Raw genomic sequence first — 14,211 nt, forward strand, 5'->3', positions numbered from 1 at the left:
GAGAGAAAAAGAAGAGAGAATCCAAAGAAAACAGTCTCTAAGAAGAAAGGGGAAGAAGGGGGAGAATATTGCAGGAAAGTGCATTTATGATTTCCGTTTCCAATTCGCGAGCGAAGCTACGGCGAACAGATACAGCTAAGTTTAGCCACGAGTAAATTAATTAAATCGTACGATTACGCGAATGTATAGAATTAGCAGTTGTAATCTCCTCGGGTAAACGAGTAGCGGAACATCCGCCGGATATCTGAATAACCGGAGACCCCGATCTCGCAAAATCGACCGTCAGGTCCGAGAAACTCCCGGTGTTGAAATCACGAGCGCGAAGTTCACTTTTCCGGGAGACGTCCACGTGGATCCACGGGTGTTCAGTTCCTTCGGCGGCGCCGATTCAAGATCAAAATAATCCCCGGTTCACCATCACCCCCGTGCGCACATTCCAATCTTAAAGATCGTTCCGTTGAGAGCGTCATTGTTAAGAAAAAAAAGAAAGAAAAAGGAAAAATTACAAAAAAAAGAAAAAAGAGAGAGAGAGAGAGAGAGAGGGAGGAAGCCACCGCCGACAAACGCGACGTCATCGCGGCTCTCGTAATGACCGACGCCATTTCTCCGACGTCGCGGTCCTCGCTGTATCGTTCACCGAAAAACCGTCGCCGCGTTACTCTCGCCGCAAACCTGCGCATTTTTCTATCTCGCTCATGTGACGCTGTGCGAAAATGACGAGCGCCCCCGGCACCCATCGGCACACCGACGTTTCGCATCACGCGAGTTTCCTGTACACAGCCACACACACAAACACACGCACACAACCTCGCGCACCGCGAAACACAGATACAAACATACACACACACGCGCACTTAGAAGTTTCCCACGAAGGCAGACGTTCCCTCTGTCCTCATCGTCGCACGATCCTCACACACACACACACACATACACACACACACAGCACTCGTATCCCGGCTACGTAAGGACTCGACGGTCCAGGACTCCTGGGATTTCCCGGGGCTCTCTCCTGGAGCTGCCGCTCGACTCCCGGCGCGGGGCCTTCGCCACCTCTTTCACGGGACTCTCGCGGCGGCTTTTTCGGGGGTCCGGGGAGTCCGGCGCGATTGGAAGGACGAGAGCGAGGATACGCGCTACTGATTGCATTTACGCGCGTCGCGCCCGAGCCGGCACCAAAGTGCCGGGCCGAGCGACGCGCCTTTTTACGGGCTCGATGAAGAAGGCGCCACGCGCCGCTACGTTAACGTTCGTTAGCCTAAGTACGAGGTTTTTAAGCTTTTTAAAGTTACGGCCGCGGGGGCCAGGGGTAGCGACACCCCGGCTTCCGTCGGCGCGGCAGGTGATACCGGTAAGTGCAACCAGTAACTTAAGCACGCCGCACACCATTACGGTAAATCATTAATATAAGTAAGGGTACACATATATATATATATATATATATAATAGAATATGTAAGACACACATGGAGATACACGAAGGGGAGAAAGATAGAGAGAAATGGGGAGAGAGAGAGAAGGAGAGAGAGAGCGAGAGAAATAGTGGTTTTTAAAAATTCCGTACGAAGGGAGAGAACGTATAAGATATAAGCGTGTAAACGATTTCGTATTTTAAGCGCCGGATAGGCGGGTTTCACAGAAATTAACTGACGAACGATTAAGAATTATTTATTAGCTATTATAAAAATATATATAAATATATATGTATATTATATATATATGTATATTATATATATATATATATCTATATATATATATATATAAATATACCTATACTGTAGTAGGGAAAATCAAATTTTCTGTACCACAGAGCTATTTGTATAAAAGGCATTTGTTTCACACATAAGTACACACACATACATACACTCACACGCATACACACACACACACACACACACGCGGAATCATGAAACGACATTGCTGGATATTTGATTGCCAATCACTGCGACGCCATCAAGCCGACTACGACGATGTAATTTTAGGTAACATATATTTTGGATAATTATAATCACGAGAGAGGAACTTCTAGTTTTTATTATTAGGACCTTAGGTATACGTATATTTGCATTACCTGTATTTCGTCGGAATTAGTTATTAAGTTTCTAAGTCACGCGCTCAGTCCGCGAATGCGGCGCGCTTCTAGCGAACGATTTTTACGAGAAGAGAACCTCGCGCGCTGTTCGGGCCAAAAAATGAATTTGCAGAGAGAAAGAGGGGAAAAACACAGGTTAACAAAAAGAAAAAGAGAGAGAGAGAGAAAGAGAAACAAAAAGAGGATTATAAAAGAACGTACGTACCTTCGAGAGAGAAAAAGAGACGGTTCGCGGACGAATCGACGGCGCGTCAACAAAAACCTCCACCCGCGAGACAACGACGTCGGAGCAAAAAGATTCGCGCGAGAGATGTGTGTTGTTTCGAAAAATATATATTTCCCGCAAATTTCGGGAAAGGTTCGTTCGATGAAAGAGAAAGAGAGAGAGATAAAAGTTCATCGACTTGCAGAGAAAAATATCCGTGACCGCGACGAAATTTCACCGCAATTTTTCCGAATGCGAACATCATTTTTTCTTCCGACATCGCTAATTGCGACCGAGAGCGTTCGCGGATTTGATTTTTCTGTTTTCCTTATACCGGCTTGTCGGGGAAACGTCCCTCGGGTGGAGGATTGAAGCGAGCCGACGAGAGAGAACTGGCCGTCGCCGCCGCCCTCGGCAACAACATTCGATTCGGCCGTCGTTCGTGCCGCGAACGTTCACTTCACTTGTATCTCGCTTCACTACACTGTGTAGATCCGATCGCTTTTGCTGTATGATTTTACAAAGAATAAAGAACACCTACGAGACAGATCGCGAGACGTTTATTGAGCAGCCCACGACGTGTCCCCGGTGGAATTGCACGGCGAGACGCAAGATACGTGAGTATACGGGAGACGTCGGCGAAACACCGGCGAAACGTCTGAAAGTCTGAAACCGCTCGCCTGTCGCGGGCGGTCTATGACGTGTTGCGCAAATTCGCCGCACCGTTCTCGCCATATCCGTTGTAACGCGAAGACGGAGGAGCCGTCTGTCGATCGGCGCGTGACAACGGGGTCTCCGTGGCAATCGGAGATCGCGGAATTTTGCCTGGGGGATACTCCAAGGAAGGATGTCGGAGCGTCGGACGTTCTCGGGACATTTGGACCGGAGATGGGCGATCTTTCGAGGAAAATCAATTCTTTTTAATCGGTCTTGAATCGGAGTAACTAGAATCGATTTACTGAAGAAAATCTGCGTTTATATATAGACATGTTTTTTTTTTAATATTTTATAAATATGTCCACTAATCTAAAATTAATTGGCCGTGCTTACATACAAAAATGATTCAACCCAGATAGAGATTGTTTTAAGAAGAATGAAGATACAAATTTCATATATGATTTAAAAATAAAATAATAAATAAATATAAAAATAAAAATAGCACTTTTCATCACAACGATTCAGGAGGTCAAGCATAGTCAATAATTTTCAATGATTTTCTTCTTATGTATTCATTAACTAGGGCATAAAAATAATAATTAGTAATTAAAACGTTTCCGCGCGCTGTGTGCAGAAATTACAAATGAAATATCAACCTTCGGTTGAAACCGTGACTAGAATTTCGACTAAAATTCTGGATCCTTGGTAATAATTTTTGCTCACAGCCGAATTTATCACTTACGTAACCCTCTGAAGAAATACGTACCTGAGGCAACATCCTAATTGCATCAGATGTTGAACTCAGTGTGAATTCTTTACGAAGCAGCATTGACGAATAAGCATATCAACGAAAATCGATTCTCTATTGAAAGAATCAATTCGTAAAAAAATCGAACAGAAAAGGATCTACTAAAAGGACTTTTAGAACAAGGAACATTCTTGGAGGAGAAAGATCAGTTTTCTAAAATTTGAAACGAGATCGCCCATCATTATTTTGAACGAATCTGTGAATCCGGACAGGTGAGAAAACGAGACACACAGGTACTTTCTGTTTCTTGGTTTTCTTTCAGCAGTTTATTTAAACCTCGTGTTACAAGATAAGGCTTAGCAGCAAGGCTCTGATCGTGCGCGTGCATTTGAGTTTCGTGTGTGTCGCGTGTATACGTAAAATGTGATGCGTGTTTCCGGAGTGTGACGATACACATGCGAATACGTTTTGCGACAGACGTTGCCGTGATCTGGGAGATAGCGACGCTATTTTCCGTTATTTAACGTGGTTTTTGCTTCCCTTCTTTCTTTCGTCCTTGCCTTCTCTCGCCACCGTGCGCTCGTCGAGAGGAACCTGACGCAACGTTTTCTGAAAAAAGGCGCAACCTCCCACTCGGGGATCCGCGATGGACGCGACAATGAGCGATCAGGGCGGCCATTAGCTGCCCGACATCGGACCTAGTTCTAAGGTCTGATCTTTATAGCTGAATTAATGCTACACCGGAGCTTGAATCCTTTTCCTCTCAGCTCTGTTATATACTTGCTTCGCTCTAAAAATGAAAAGTGCAACCTGCTTCGGCTATAAAGAACAGACCTCTAGAAATGAGCCAGTTCTGAAAACAGCAGGTGACAGTGATCCGGTGACGGTACAATTCGCGATATCTCTGTTTTCGCGGACTCGACGAGGCGATTACGATCAGACGTGACGCTCGCATCCTCGTTAGAACTTTAACTCCCACGTAATTATCTTCTCATCCACCACGCACTCCCGCCCCTTTCTCTCCCTTTCATCCGCACGCGCATACACGCAGAAACAATTGTGCCAACTCTCGCGCGCGTTTAATCAATCCATCCTCTTTCTCTCGTCGTAACACGTAGGTCACATCGATCGATTAGAAACGACATTGAAGACAATATGTACAGAGACTCGGAGACTCGTATATGTATATATATATATGTATAGATTTATGCTAAAATAATTATTAATTTAAACAACGAGTTAGTACCTTAGAGAATATTACAGTGACGTTAAACGCCGAGCGGAACGATCGGGTTCACGGTGGTGTGTCGTTCGTTCGTCCCCCCCCCCCCCCCCCTTTTTNTGTGTGTCGACAGCTGATTAATTAATCTTAATGCACGATGTGATTAACACGTTTAAAAAAGAGGAATAGTCACTTGTCGCGATAAAACGTGCGTCGTATTGAGCGTCGACTTGTGCCAGCTTCGTGTGCCTCGACATTTTCACGTTGACGACGATTATTTGATTTGCGACAAAAGAAATCGAATTTCGCGTCCCGACACTTCTCACATTTTCAGGTTTATTTCCCTTATAGCGGCGTATTGAGACTAACTTCCGTGCTCATTTCGAAAAGACGAACCGGTTCGCAATCAGGCAGTATAAACGAGCGACGAAAGAGACCGAAATAACAAACAAGACAGTTTGCCGGGAAAAAAATTCCGACGGGAACAGGAGAGAGACGGAGAGAGACCGCGGTATAAAATTCGTCCCCGATCGCGCTCGGCGCACAGTCGGCCGAAAATTTTGGTCGAATCGATTGAAAGGAGCTTTTCCTCCTCCTCCTCTTCCTTCTACTCCTCCTCCTCCGTATGTATAAATATTTAAATAGTCCGGTTAAGTAGACGTTAAAGCAATGAACGGGAGTCGACGCGTATATCATTTTAATATATATATATATATATGTATATATATATTAAAAAAGTTGTCTGTCCTTTCGGCTCTCTACTCACGTATTATCTTATCTCCGACGACTTAACAGTTAATGCGCACGTCTCGCAGCATATATATATAAATATATATACACACATATATATATGTATATATATATACTTAATTAACATTATTGATACGTCACGCGCCGACCGCGTTATATTAATATATATATTAATATATATATAATATAATATATATCTTAATATATTTATTTTACATCGTGACGCCGTGAAAAACCGCACTGGAGTGTTCTTCGCGCGCTACATAGAGCTCTGGTGCGGGAATATATATAAATATATACTTTTTATACATCTATATTTATATATATATTTATATATATTTATATATATACGTGTGTGTGTATGCATTTTTAGAGAACAACAAAGACGAGAGACATTCACGTGATTAACTTGTCGTGCTGACTTTCTCTCGCGAAGCTTTTTCGGCTCCCCATCCGCGTCCGTCTCCCCGACGCGCCGACGAAGGCTCACAGGATCGCTCGATTGTGATTCGTCGAACGAGTTGTCCAAGGAGTAAGGAGATCCCGAGAGTCCAAGAGAGACGTGCAAGCGCGTAGCCAGACGCGAATCGCGGAGGATCCGTGGGCTCCGCAGGGTCCGAGGATTCGACGATAGCGTGTATGTGTGTGAAGAATGTCCGTGTGTACATGTATGTGTGTGTGCAGGCCGTTTGACGGCGGTGCGCTGTAACGGGAGTCGCGCGATCATCGGCGTCTCACCACGTTATCGTCGTCGTCATCTTCGTCGTCGTCGTCATTGCCATCATCGCGGCGATCATCAGTGCAGGGCCCAGCCAATGGTATAGTTGCGAGAGGCTCTTCCCATGCGGCGCAGGCGATCTGCCGAAAGAAACATGCTCGAGGGAGCCGTTACGGTAGGAGGTGGGGTGGGGGGCAGGGGAGGCTCGATATAAACGGAGGATTCCCAAGGATCGTTCCTGGGAGAGCGAGAGAAAGAGAGAGGGCCTCGTGAGACGACGGATCCGCGGCGTTCGCTCGGATCAACGATTCGCGATGATCACGCCCTGGAGAGAACGAGTCTCCGGGGTAGCTCTTCCGTTGAATCGTGCGATAGACCTCACGAGCGTGTCGTAAGGAGAGCGTCAAAGCGGCTCCCTTTCATGTTAACCGCGCGTGCATCAAGTGCACGTCGAATTTCCCGGCGTGCGCAGCGTCCAGGCTGCTTCTTAAAAGTAACTTGTTACAGTTATCCTTATGCATTTTGAAAAATAGTAAAAATGTTGCAGAGGAATTATTCTTTTTTTTTTTTTAATTATCTTCCAATCGAAGGAACAAATCAATTATTTGATGATTTGAAAAATGGTAGTATTAACGAATGTTACTATTTTTGAAAAGGTTAAATGATTTTTTCGGCACTAGTACGTCGCTTTATTGTAATTATATATTGTAATTATAATGTAATACATAATTCAATGAACGAAGTGAGAGATATGTATGAATGCATATGAGATTGTAATGTAGATTATTGTATTGTAATTCTATTGTAATATGTATAACTCAATATTGTAACATTATGATATATTATATTCTTACTCAAATATAGATTCATACATTTATTATTTTATCCCCCTCAAATTAATATTCGATTAATAATGCGGAAATTTTGGGTCGATTGAATTATCGCTGACTTGGTCTACCGGCTCGTTTCGGAAATCTCGCTGATTTGTTGTTGAATCATAGTACTTGAACGAAAAACTTTCCGCCGTCCGACTCACTTGTCACGTTGACTTGTACTACTAGAATAAAAAAAATTCTACTTCAATGCAGGATAAATGGCAAGTCAGACAGCCGAAAATTTTCTTTACGAGATGACGATCTGCGAATCGTTGACCGAGCTCCTTGGATCCGCAGATCCTCCGATGCAGGGCGGCGCGTCGCGTCACGATCGGCCGGACGGCGGAGACGACACGGTTCGATTTCAAGGAATTTGCATGCGCAAATTGCGACTCGCCGACCACTCGTGAGTAATCATTCGCGGAGACAGTCTCTGCGAGTCAAATGTCAGATTCGCAGACTGAAGAGAGACCAAGAAGAAGGGCCGGTCGTGATATCGGGGGGGACGGGAGAGGGGGACCGTGATATCGACGGTTGCACTGGGTGTCCCGGAAAGCGCGCGACGGCCGGACAAATCGGGATGATGAATGAGCGGCCTTAATAAATAAAACGGATTAACGGGGGGCGCGTAAAAATACGCGCTCGCGCTTCTTCGCGAAACTTTCGTCGCGGGACTGCCGTCGGCAGTTAAAGCTCTCGGAAAATAAGTATAAAAAGCCCTCGGATAATTTGCATCACGAGAATCCTTCGGATAGGAGTAATTCGCCGGCGGCGGCGCCGCCGCTACTTCTCTCGGATTTTCTCCTTTTTTCCTCTTTTTCTCTACCCCCGGTACGTCTCGCGCTCGCCAGTCGTAAAGCAAAAGTAATTAACGCGTATACTACGTCAAACCATCGCAGCGGCGATAAAACACTTTACGCGCCAGACGCCGGTATACATGTATACCAGCTGGCCGCATTAATTCGCACGAAGGTGTACACGGTATATTACATCTCGGGTCGGCGTGTGCGTCTGTGTGTGTGTGTGCGCACGTGGTGCTCCGCTCCTCTCGGTGTTTCCACGCACACACATCTCTCCGATGTGCGATTAGTAATCTCACAGTCGGCGCCGTAAAGGCAACGAATTTCGCGCTGACGTTAATTTCGCGCACTATAACGAAAAAAGGGGTAGGGGAGGAGAGGGAGGAGAGAGGATGAAAAAGGTGGGAAATTGTATCATTTCTAGCGTGGATACGTCTCGCGTTGAGTTTCGGCGGTAATTACGCCGATATTACAGCGCGTTTATTAGCCACTCGATTACGCGAGCGCGGCGGAGCTTGAGTTTCCTTCCGACGTGTTTACGACAACGACGCATCCTCCTCTTTATCAGCATCATTATACACATCCGCCGATGCGGGGAATCAATCCGTCCTTCGCATCATATTTACGGCGATCTTCTGCCGAAGATATCGCAGCCACCGCGGCCTAAGTAAAAACACGCGCTGTCTCTTTCTCTCCCGATAAATCTCGTCGACTCGCCGAACAAAGTCACGCGGGAATACTTTCGATCAGAAATCAGATTTATTGGAGCCGGCGTGTTCCGCAATTTTTTGCCGATTACGAACGCCTGCGTCTGCCATACGGAGATAAACGGCCAAGGGAAGTTCAGGAGGTCCGAGAAAGAACGGCGAGCCGTTCGGCGCTACATTTATTCGTCGTCTCTTTCGCTTTTTGCGCGCGCGGCCCACAATTTTCGTCGCGATTTGTGTGACGGGGGTCGACGTGCCGCGAGAATCGTCGTACACGCGTGTCGAAAAGGGGACGAATCTGCCAATATGCCGTCGGTATTGAAACGTCAGCCCCATCCTCCCTCTCTCTCTATCGCGGAGGATAGGTAAGGTAGCTGTTCCGTGAAATAAATTTCTTAGGAATTCCCTTGGATTGCGCGAAGTGGGTTGAAACGTTACCTGAATGTGCAGGCAATTAGAAAAAAGACCGACGGTTGGAGAAAGAACGATCGAAGGCCACTCGGACATTCGACGATCCGGAACTCGAGCCAAGGAAAATATATAACGCGATGTAAGAACGGAACCTTCACACGCACGGCGAAAAAGAATTCGGAGGGATGGCAAATTTTATGTTGTACAGCAGATGAATAAATGCATAAGATATTTCCCCGGTGCTGTTCGATATTTTAGGGGTTGATTTTTGAGGTGTTAAGAAAAGTGTTCGTAAGTACGAACGTGTGTTCGTTATTTCACAGAATGACCTGAAAAATCAACTCTTGAAATTTTACAGGAGTATTTAAGGAACATCCCTGTACATTCTCATTTATCCGCACGAAACTTGCCGTCCTTCCGAATCATCTCTCTCGGTGCGCGAAAGGGAAGGGGCAAATGTCCATACGAGGACAAGATATTAGCTCCGGCGAGAGATATTTCACGACATCCGCGACATACGCAGGTATACGCGCAAGGCGATTCGACGTTGACAGGTCGCGGATGCACAAGGCTCCGCGACGAGACGCGCTCGGATGGTCCGGGCCGGATCGTTAATAACCCGGTATCAGCCGGCTTTCGCCGGCGATGTGTTACGACGACGCGCGTGTTAAGTTACCGAGCAAGCCGCGTTCTGCATTTAATGGGGAATTAATTATCGCGCGAGCAAAGAGCGAGCGAGGCGAACGAGCGCGTACGTGGCGCTCTCGCAAAGAGAACAGCTGATAGAGGAGGAGGAGAAGAAGGATACTGCGGAAGTGCGGAACGTGTAAACCGAGTTCCTGCCGCGCGCGATGAAAGCACAGCGAGCCGTTGTAATTCGTTATTAGCGGCGTCTCGCCGCGCGCGCGTGAACGAAGCTCCCGTAATACGTTGCCGTAATTAGTTTAGCTGTCGGACAATCCCTCGCCCGGAGTTTACCCTGCCTGCGCTCCGACGAGCTACAGACGAGCAGCACCGATTACACGCCCGTCGCGCGGACCCGATTTTTCGGCCGGCCAATCTTTCCGAACGCGCGCCGATTAACACGCCCTGAGCGCGGCTAATCGACCTCACGGCTCGAACGGGGTGGAATCGGAGAGGGGATGTGTAAGGGGCCATTCAACAATTACGTCACGCGCAATGAATATTTGAATTTTTTTTTTTCTTTATTCTTCCCTCTTCCCCTTCGTAACACTTTTTTGTCATAAAGTATTTCGACCTCCCTCCGAAATTATAATCTTCCTGCCATATTATATTTTGTTAATCTCATGCTGCTTTTCGATTCGGCACAATTATATTACGTAAATATAAAAATCATTAATATCAAATTAACTTGCTTTCATAATTTTGACTCGTAAAAGTTCTGTTTATGAGAAGAATAAATATTAAAAAGCCAACATTTTGATTATTAACACGAAATCACGTCAGAGCTTGAAACTTTTCGCCAGATGTAACCAAATGTGTCATGAATGCAAACAAAATGGCTAACCACGCGCATCCATAGACACAAATTACGCCATATAATGTGACGTTAATGGCCTTTACCCCCCTTTCCCTCCGCCCTGCCATCACAGACCGTCACGCAAGCTAATAGACCAACCCCTCCTCCTCGTGACGTAACATGATTGTTGGAATTAATTGGATTTTATATCTTTCGGGGGAGATATCATTTGGCAAATTCATAAGCTGCGATATAGTGCTCCGGAGAGTAACGTGTGTTCGCGAAGGAAAAAGGAGAAAACGAAGGAAGAAGAGGGCAAGAAGAGCTCGCCGTAACTTTCCCGCGGTTTTCCGCCAATTTGCGCGCGACCCCCTTCGATTCCCCGCGACGTAACGACGTTCATCCGCGGCGAATAAATTCCGGGAACAATCGAGGGATCGCGCCGCGAAATGGTTATCGCGAGCGGTTAAATTACTCGGCGAGAAAAAAAGTGGAACAACTCGGCGAGCGCCTTCTCCCGTCGGCGCCATCGGCGTCGTTGACAGTTGCTCTAGAAAACGACGCGGAGGAGGGGGGGGNGGGGGGGGGGGGGGGAAGGGGCAAAGAAATAAGACAAGTGGACGAGGGAGAGGAAAACTCGGCGAGCGCCGGCATCGAGAGCCTTTCACGCTCGACTGACGCGTCCCTAGATTTCATCTTCTCTCCGCGAAAATCCCGAAGTACTTCCATCATACTTTCTTACTGTTTCTCCCACCCTCCGCGGCCGCCCCTCGAGCCACCCCTCGGCGCCGCTATCCTCGTCGTACCGGCGCGATCGCAAAACACCGCAACAACCTCTTTAGAAATGTCGTCGTTTTGTTTCTCCTTTTCCACCCTCCGATATCTTCCGCCCCCATTTCGTCCCCCGTCGTCGCGGCGACGGTCTGTTTATCTGTTTCAAGATAATTCGGATCCTCCCGGTATAGAACGAGCCACTTCGTCAGAATTTAATGCTCCGTAAAACGAGGCTTTTCCCTCCGTCCATCCTTCCTTCCTTATCCCTCCCCCCCCCCCCCNCCCTCTGTCTTCGCGTCTCTCCGTACTTTGCCGAGTCGCGACTGAATCCGCTTTATCATTACCACCGCAGTTGCGCCGGCGCGGCCGCGATTTCGGGGAAACTCTCGTTCGAAGAAATCCACTCGCTGGATGTAGCCGAGATAAGTAAAGCCGAGGAAAGCCTCGACCCGCTTGATAGAAGCCGTATTCGAACGGCGAACGAGGTGGATGAGGCGCGGGGGTGGGCAGGAGGAGGATGGGAGATGGGAAGGGGGTAGTTTTACGAACTTGATGCATCACCGTGCGATTCCGCCGGGCAAGTTTTTGACAGTCGTTATCGTTACACCCGGGGACTATCCCTCATCCTCCTCTCGCCGTGGTCGTCTCGTCGACGGAGGGATCCGCTTCGCAATTTCAGAAGTCTCTATTCCGATTTATACTTCCTCGTGTAAAATGGAGGACACGCGGGCGCGCCAAGTTGTTACATAATACACGGGATTCTTAAGGTAGTAGTAGTATTAAGTGAGCTCTTAAAAAATTCTTTCGTTGAAACCTGCACTATACAGAAATTTAAATATGACTGTATAGAGATTTTTAAGTATGATCCGATTATCGACGCAATTAGGAAACGATTGTAAGCTGAGATATTCGCAAATTGAAAACGACACTTCTTATACGTGTTCCCTGAGGTGAATGTCCTATTTTCAATTTCTATTTTTCATTTCTTCTAAACCACATTGAGGATTATAGTGAAGAATTATTGTGATATTAAGAACTAATATAACGAGATCAACTAATACGTAGAAATAGCATTAATAAGAGAAATTAATAGAAAATCATATTTTCCTATTTATAATATCGTGTATATATATGTCTACCTCAATTTCGTTTCAAAAATTAACATTTATCATTTAATTAGTGAAATAAATGTAAAGTAATTTTGCTCGACAAATACTACATTTTTGAGCGGCCTCCTTGATGCGCCACCGAAAATTCAGAACACAGCGCTGCTACTCTTACTACTATTATTACTACTACTACTATTACTACTACTACTACTACTACCATAAGTGGAACATGCATCTAAAATGTGCACTTGCGTGCATCTAAACACGCATCGGAAAATATATATTTCCCGATAAGAGCCCGGGAGCCTGTATTACATTATCGATACGATCTCTTCTTCTCCTTTCTTTTTCTCTCTGCGTCCTTTTTTGTCTTCAATGTAATCGCACGCGAGTTACGTGTGTTCGAAATCTGACGGCACGGAGGGCAAGGAGGAGGAGAGAAGGGGAAGGAGGAGACTTTTGCTGAAGTGGCGCCAATTAAATTATTACAGCGCGTAACACGCGGCCCGGCCGTAAACGGCGGCCAGGGGAATATTTCGTTTCCGTGAGCGCGCGCGTCAGGGCGAATTCGCGCGTTTCCCGGATCCGTTATGAATAGCTGAATCGCTCTCGCGCGATCCGCTCGATGCGACGGCATCGTCCGCTACTTTGTTTCGCAAAATTGGCAGACGGACGTTGAAATAACAAAAAAAAAAAAACGACGCGCCGGGGGGTGGCACAACGGTGGCGCGGCCCAAAAGGAAGAAAGGATAAAATGGAAGAATAGCGGCCGGCGATAGAAATTTCGCGCAATCTATACGGTAATTGAAGCTTCCATTATTTTTCCGGCAGAGAGCTCGCGTGCGTACAACCGACCGGGCTCTTTTCGTCGTATCTCTCTTTGTCCGCCCCTACAGCCCCTCCCTCCCTCCCCTCCCTTCTTCATCTCATTCTATCCATCTCGTTCTGCGCGTCTCGTCAAAATTTCATACTTTTTTTTTCCCGTCCCTTTCGTCGATGTGTTTTCAAAACCGCGCGCCCCCGCTCCGACGGTCCTGTCGCGAAGGAAAAATCAACGGGACGAGAGCAAGCCCGGTCAAAATTGAGAAACATCCTCGGCGACGAACGCGTCGCGCGATTTCTGTTAATAACATCGAACCGAAAACGCTTTTGTTTTCGATCAGCGACTGAAAACGAAATATTTTCGCAGTGCGTTCTCGTCGTACTTGCGTTTCTGCTGTGTTTCTTCCCCTTAATTCCCTTCCGGTGGGACGCCTCCGTCTCTCTTTCTCTCTGTTGTTTAATCACATGAAATTAGTCCAACCTCTGAACATCATCGGCAAGAGTAACGATGCTCCCATGCTTTTATGCGCGGGTGGTGTATTAATTAACCGCCCATACGGCCGCCAACGCCGTATGCGCGCTAATCGTGCGTAATGTCGCCGGTTAACACATTGTTGTTAACGCATTCCGCATTCGCTAATATAATTCCAATTTAATACACAAGTGTGTACAGAGATGATCACATGCTGACTATATATCTATATATTTATATGTATATAATATATATGCATTATACTTCTCTCGCTGTGTGGGGTGCGATTGCACTGCACAGTGCCTGTGTGTGTCTCGGGGAAATTCGAATCGAGTGCAGCGTGAATCAAATACATCGGGGATCGGGAGAGATT

At 46.6% G+C, this 14,211-nt stretch overlaps 1 protein-coding gene across 4 annotated transcripts in view; it reads right to left on the reverse strand.

The window, feature by feature from the left end:
* Positions 1-5,038: 5,038 nt before the first annotated feature.
* The window catches only part of LOC106750659 (tropomodulin), a 63,392-nt gene continuing 54,219 nt past the window's right edge, over positions 5,039-14,211 (reverse strand). For 2 of the 4 annotated variants that reach the window (XM_014631156.1, XM_014631159.1), the window contains one exon: positions 5,039-6,528. In XM_014631156.1, coding sequence (XP_014486642.1) covers positions 6,467-6,528 — 62 coding nt within the window. In that variant the 3' untranslated portion in view covers positions 5,039-6,466. The remainder of the gene's footprint in view (positions 6,529-14,211) is intronic. The other 2 variants (XR_001374969.1, XM_014631161.1) reach the window with 2 other exon arrangements.

The sequence above is a fragment of the Dinoponera quadriceps genome, unplaced genomic scaffold (genome assembly GCF_001313825.1).
Source record: "Dinoponera quadriceps isolate SergipeBrazil2010 unplaced genomic scaffold, ASM131382v1 scaffold5593, whole genome shotgun sequence".
Lineage (NCBI taxonomy): Eukaryota > Metazoa > Arthropoda > Insecta > Hymenoptera > Formicidae > Dinoponera > Dinoponera quadriceps.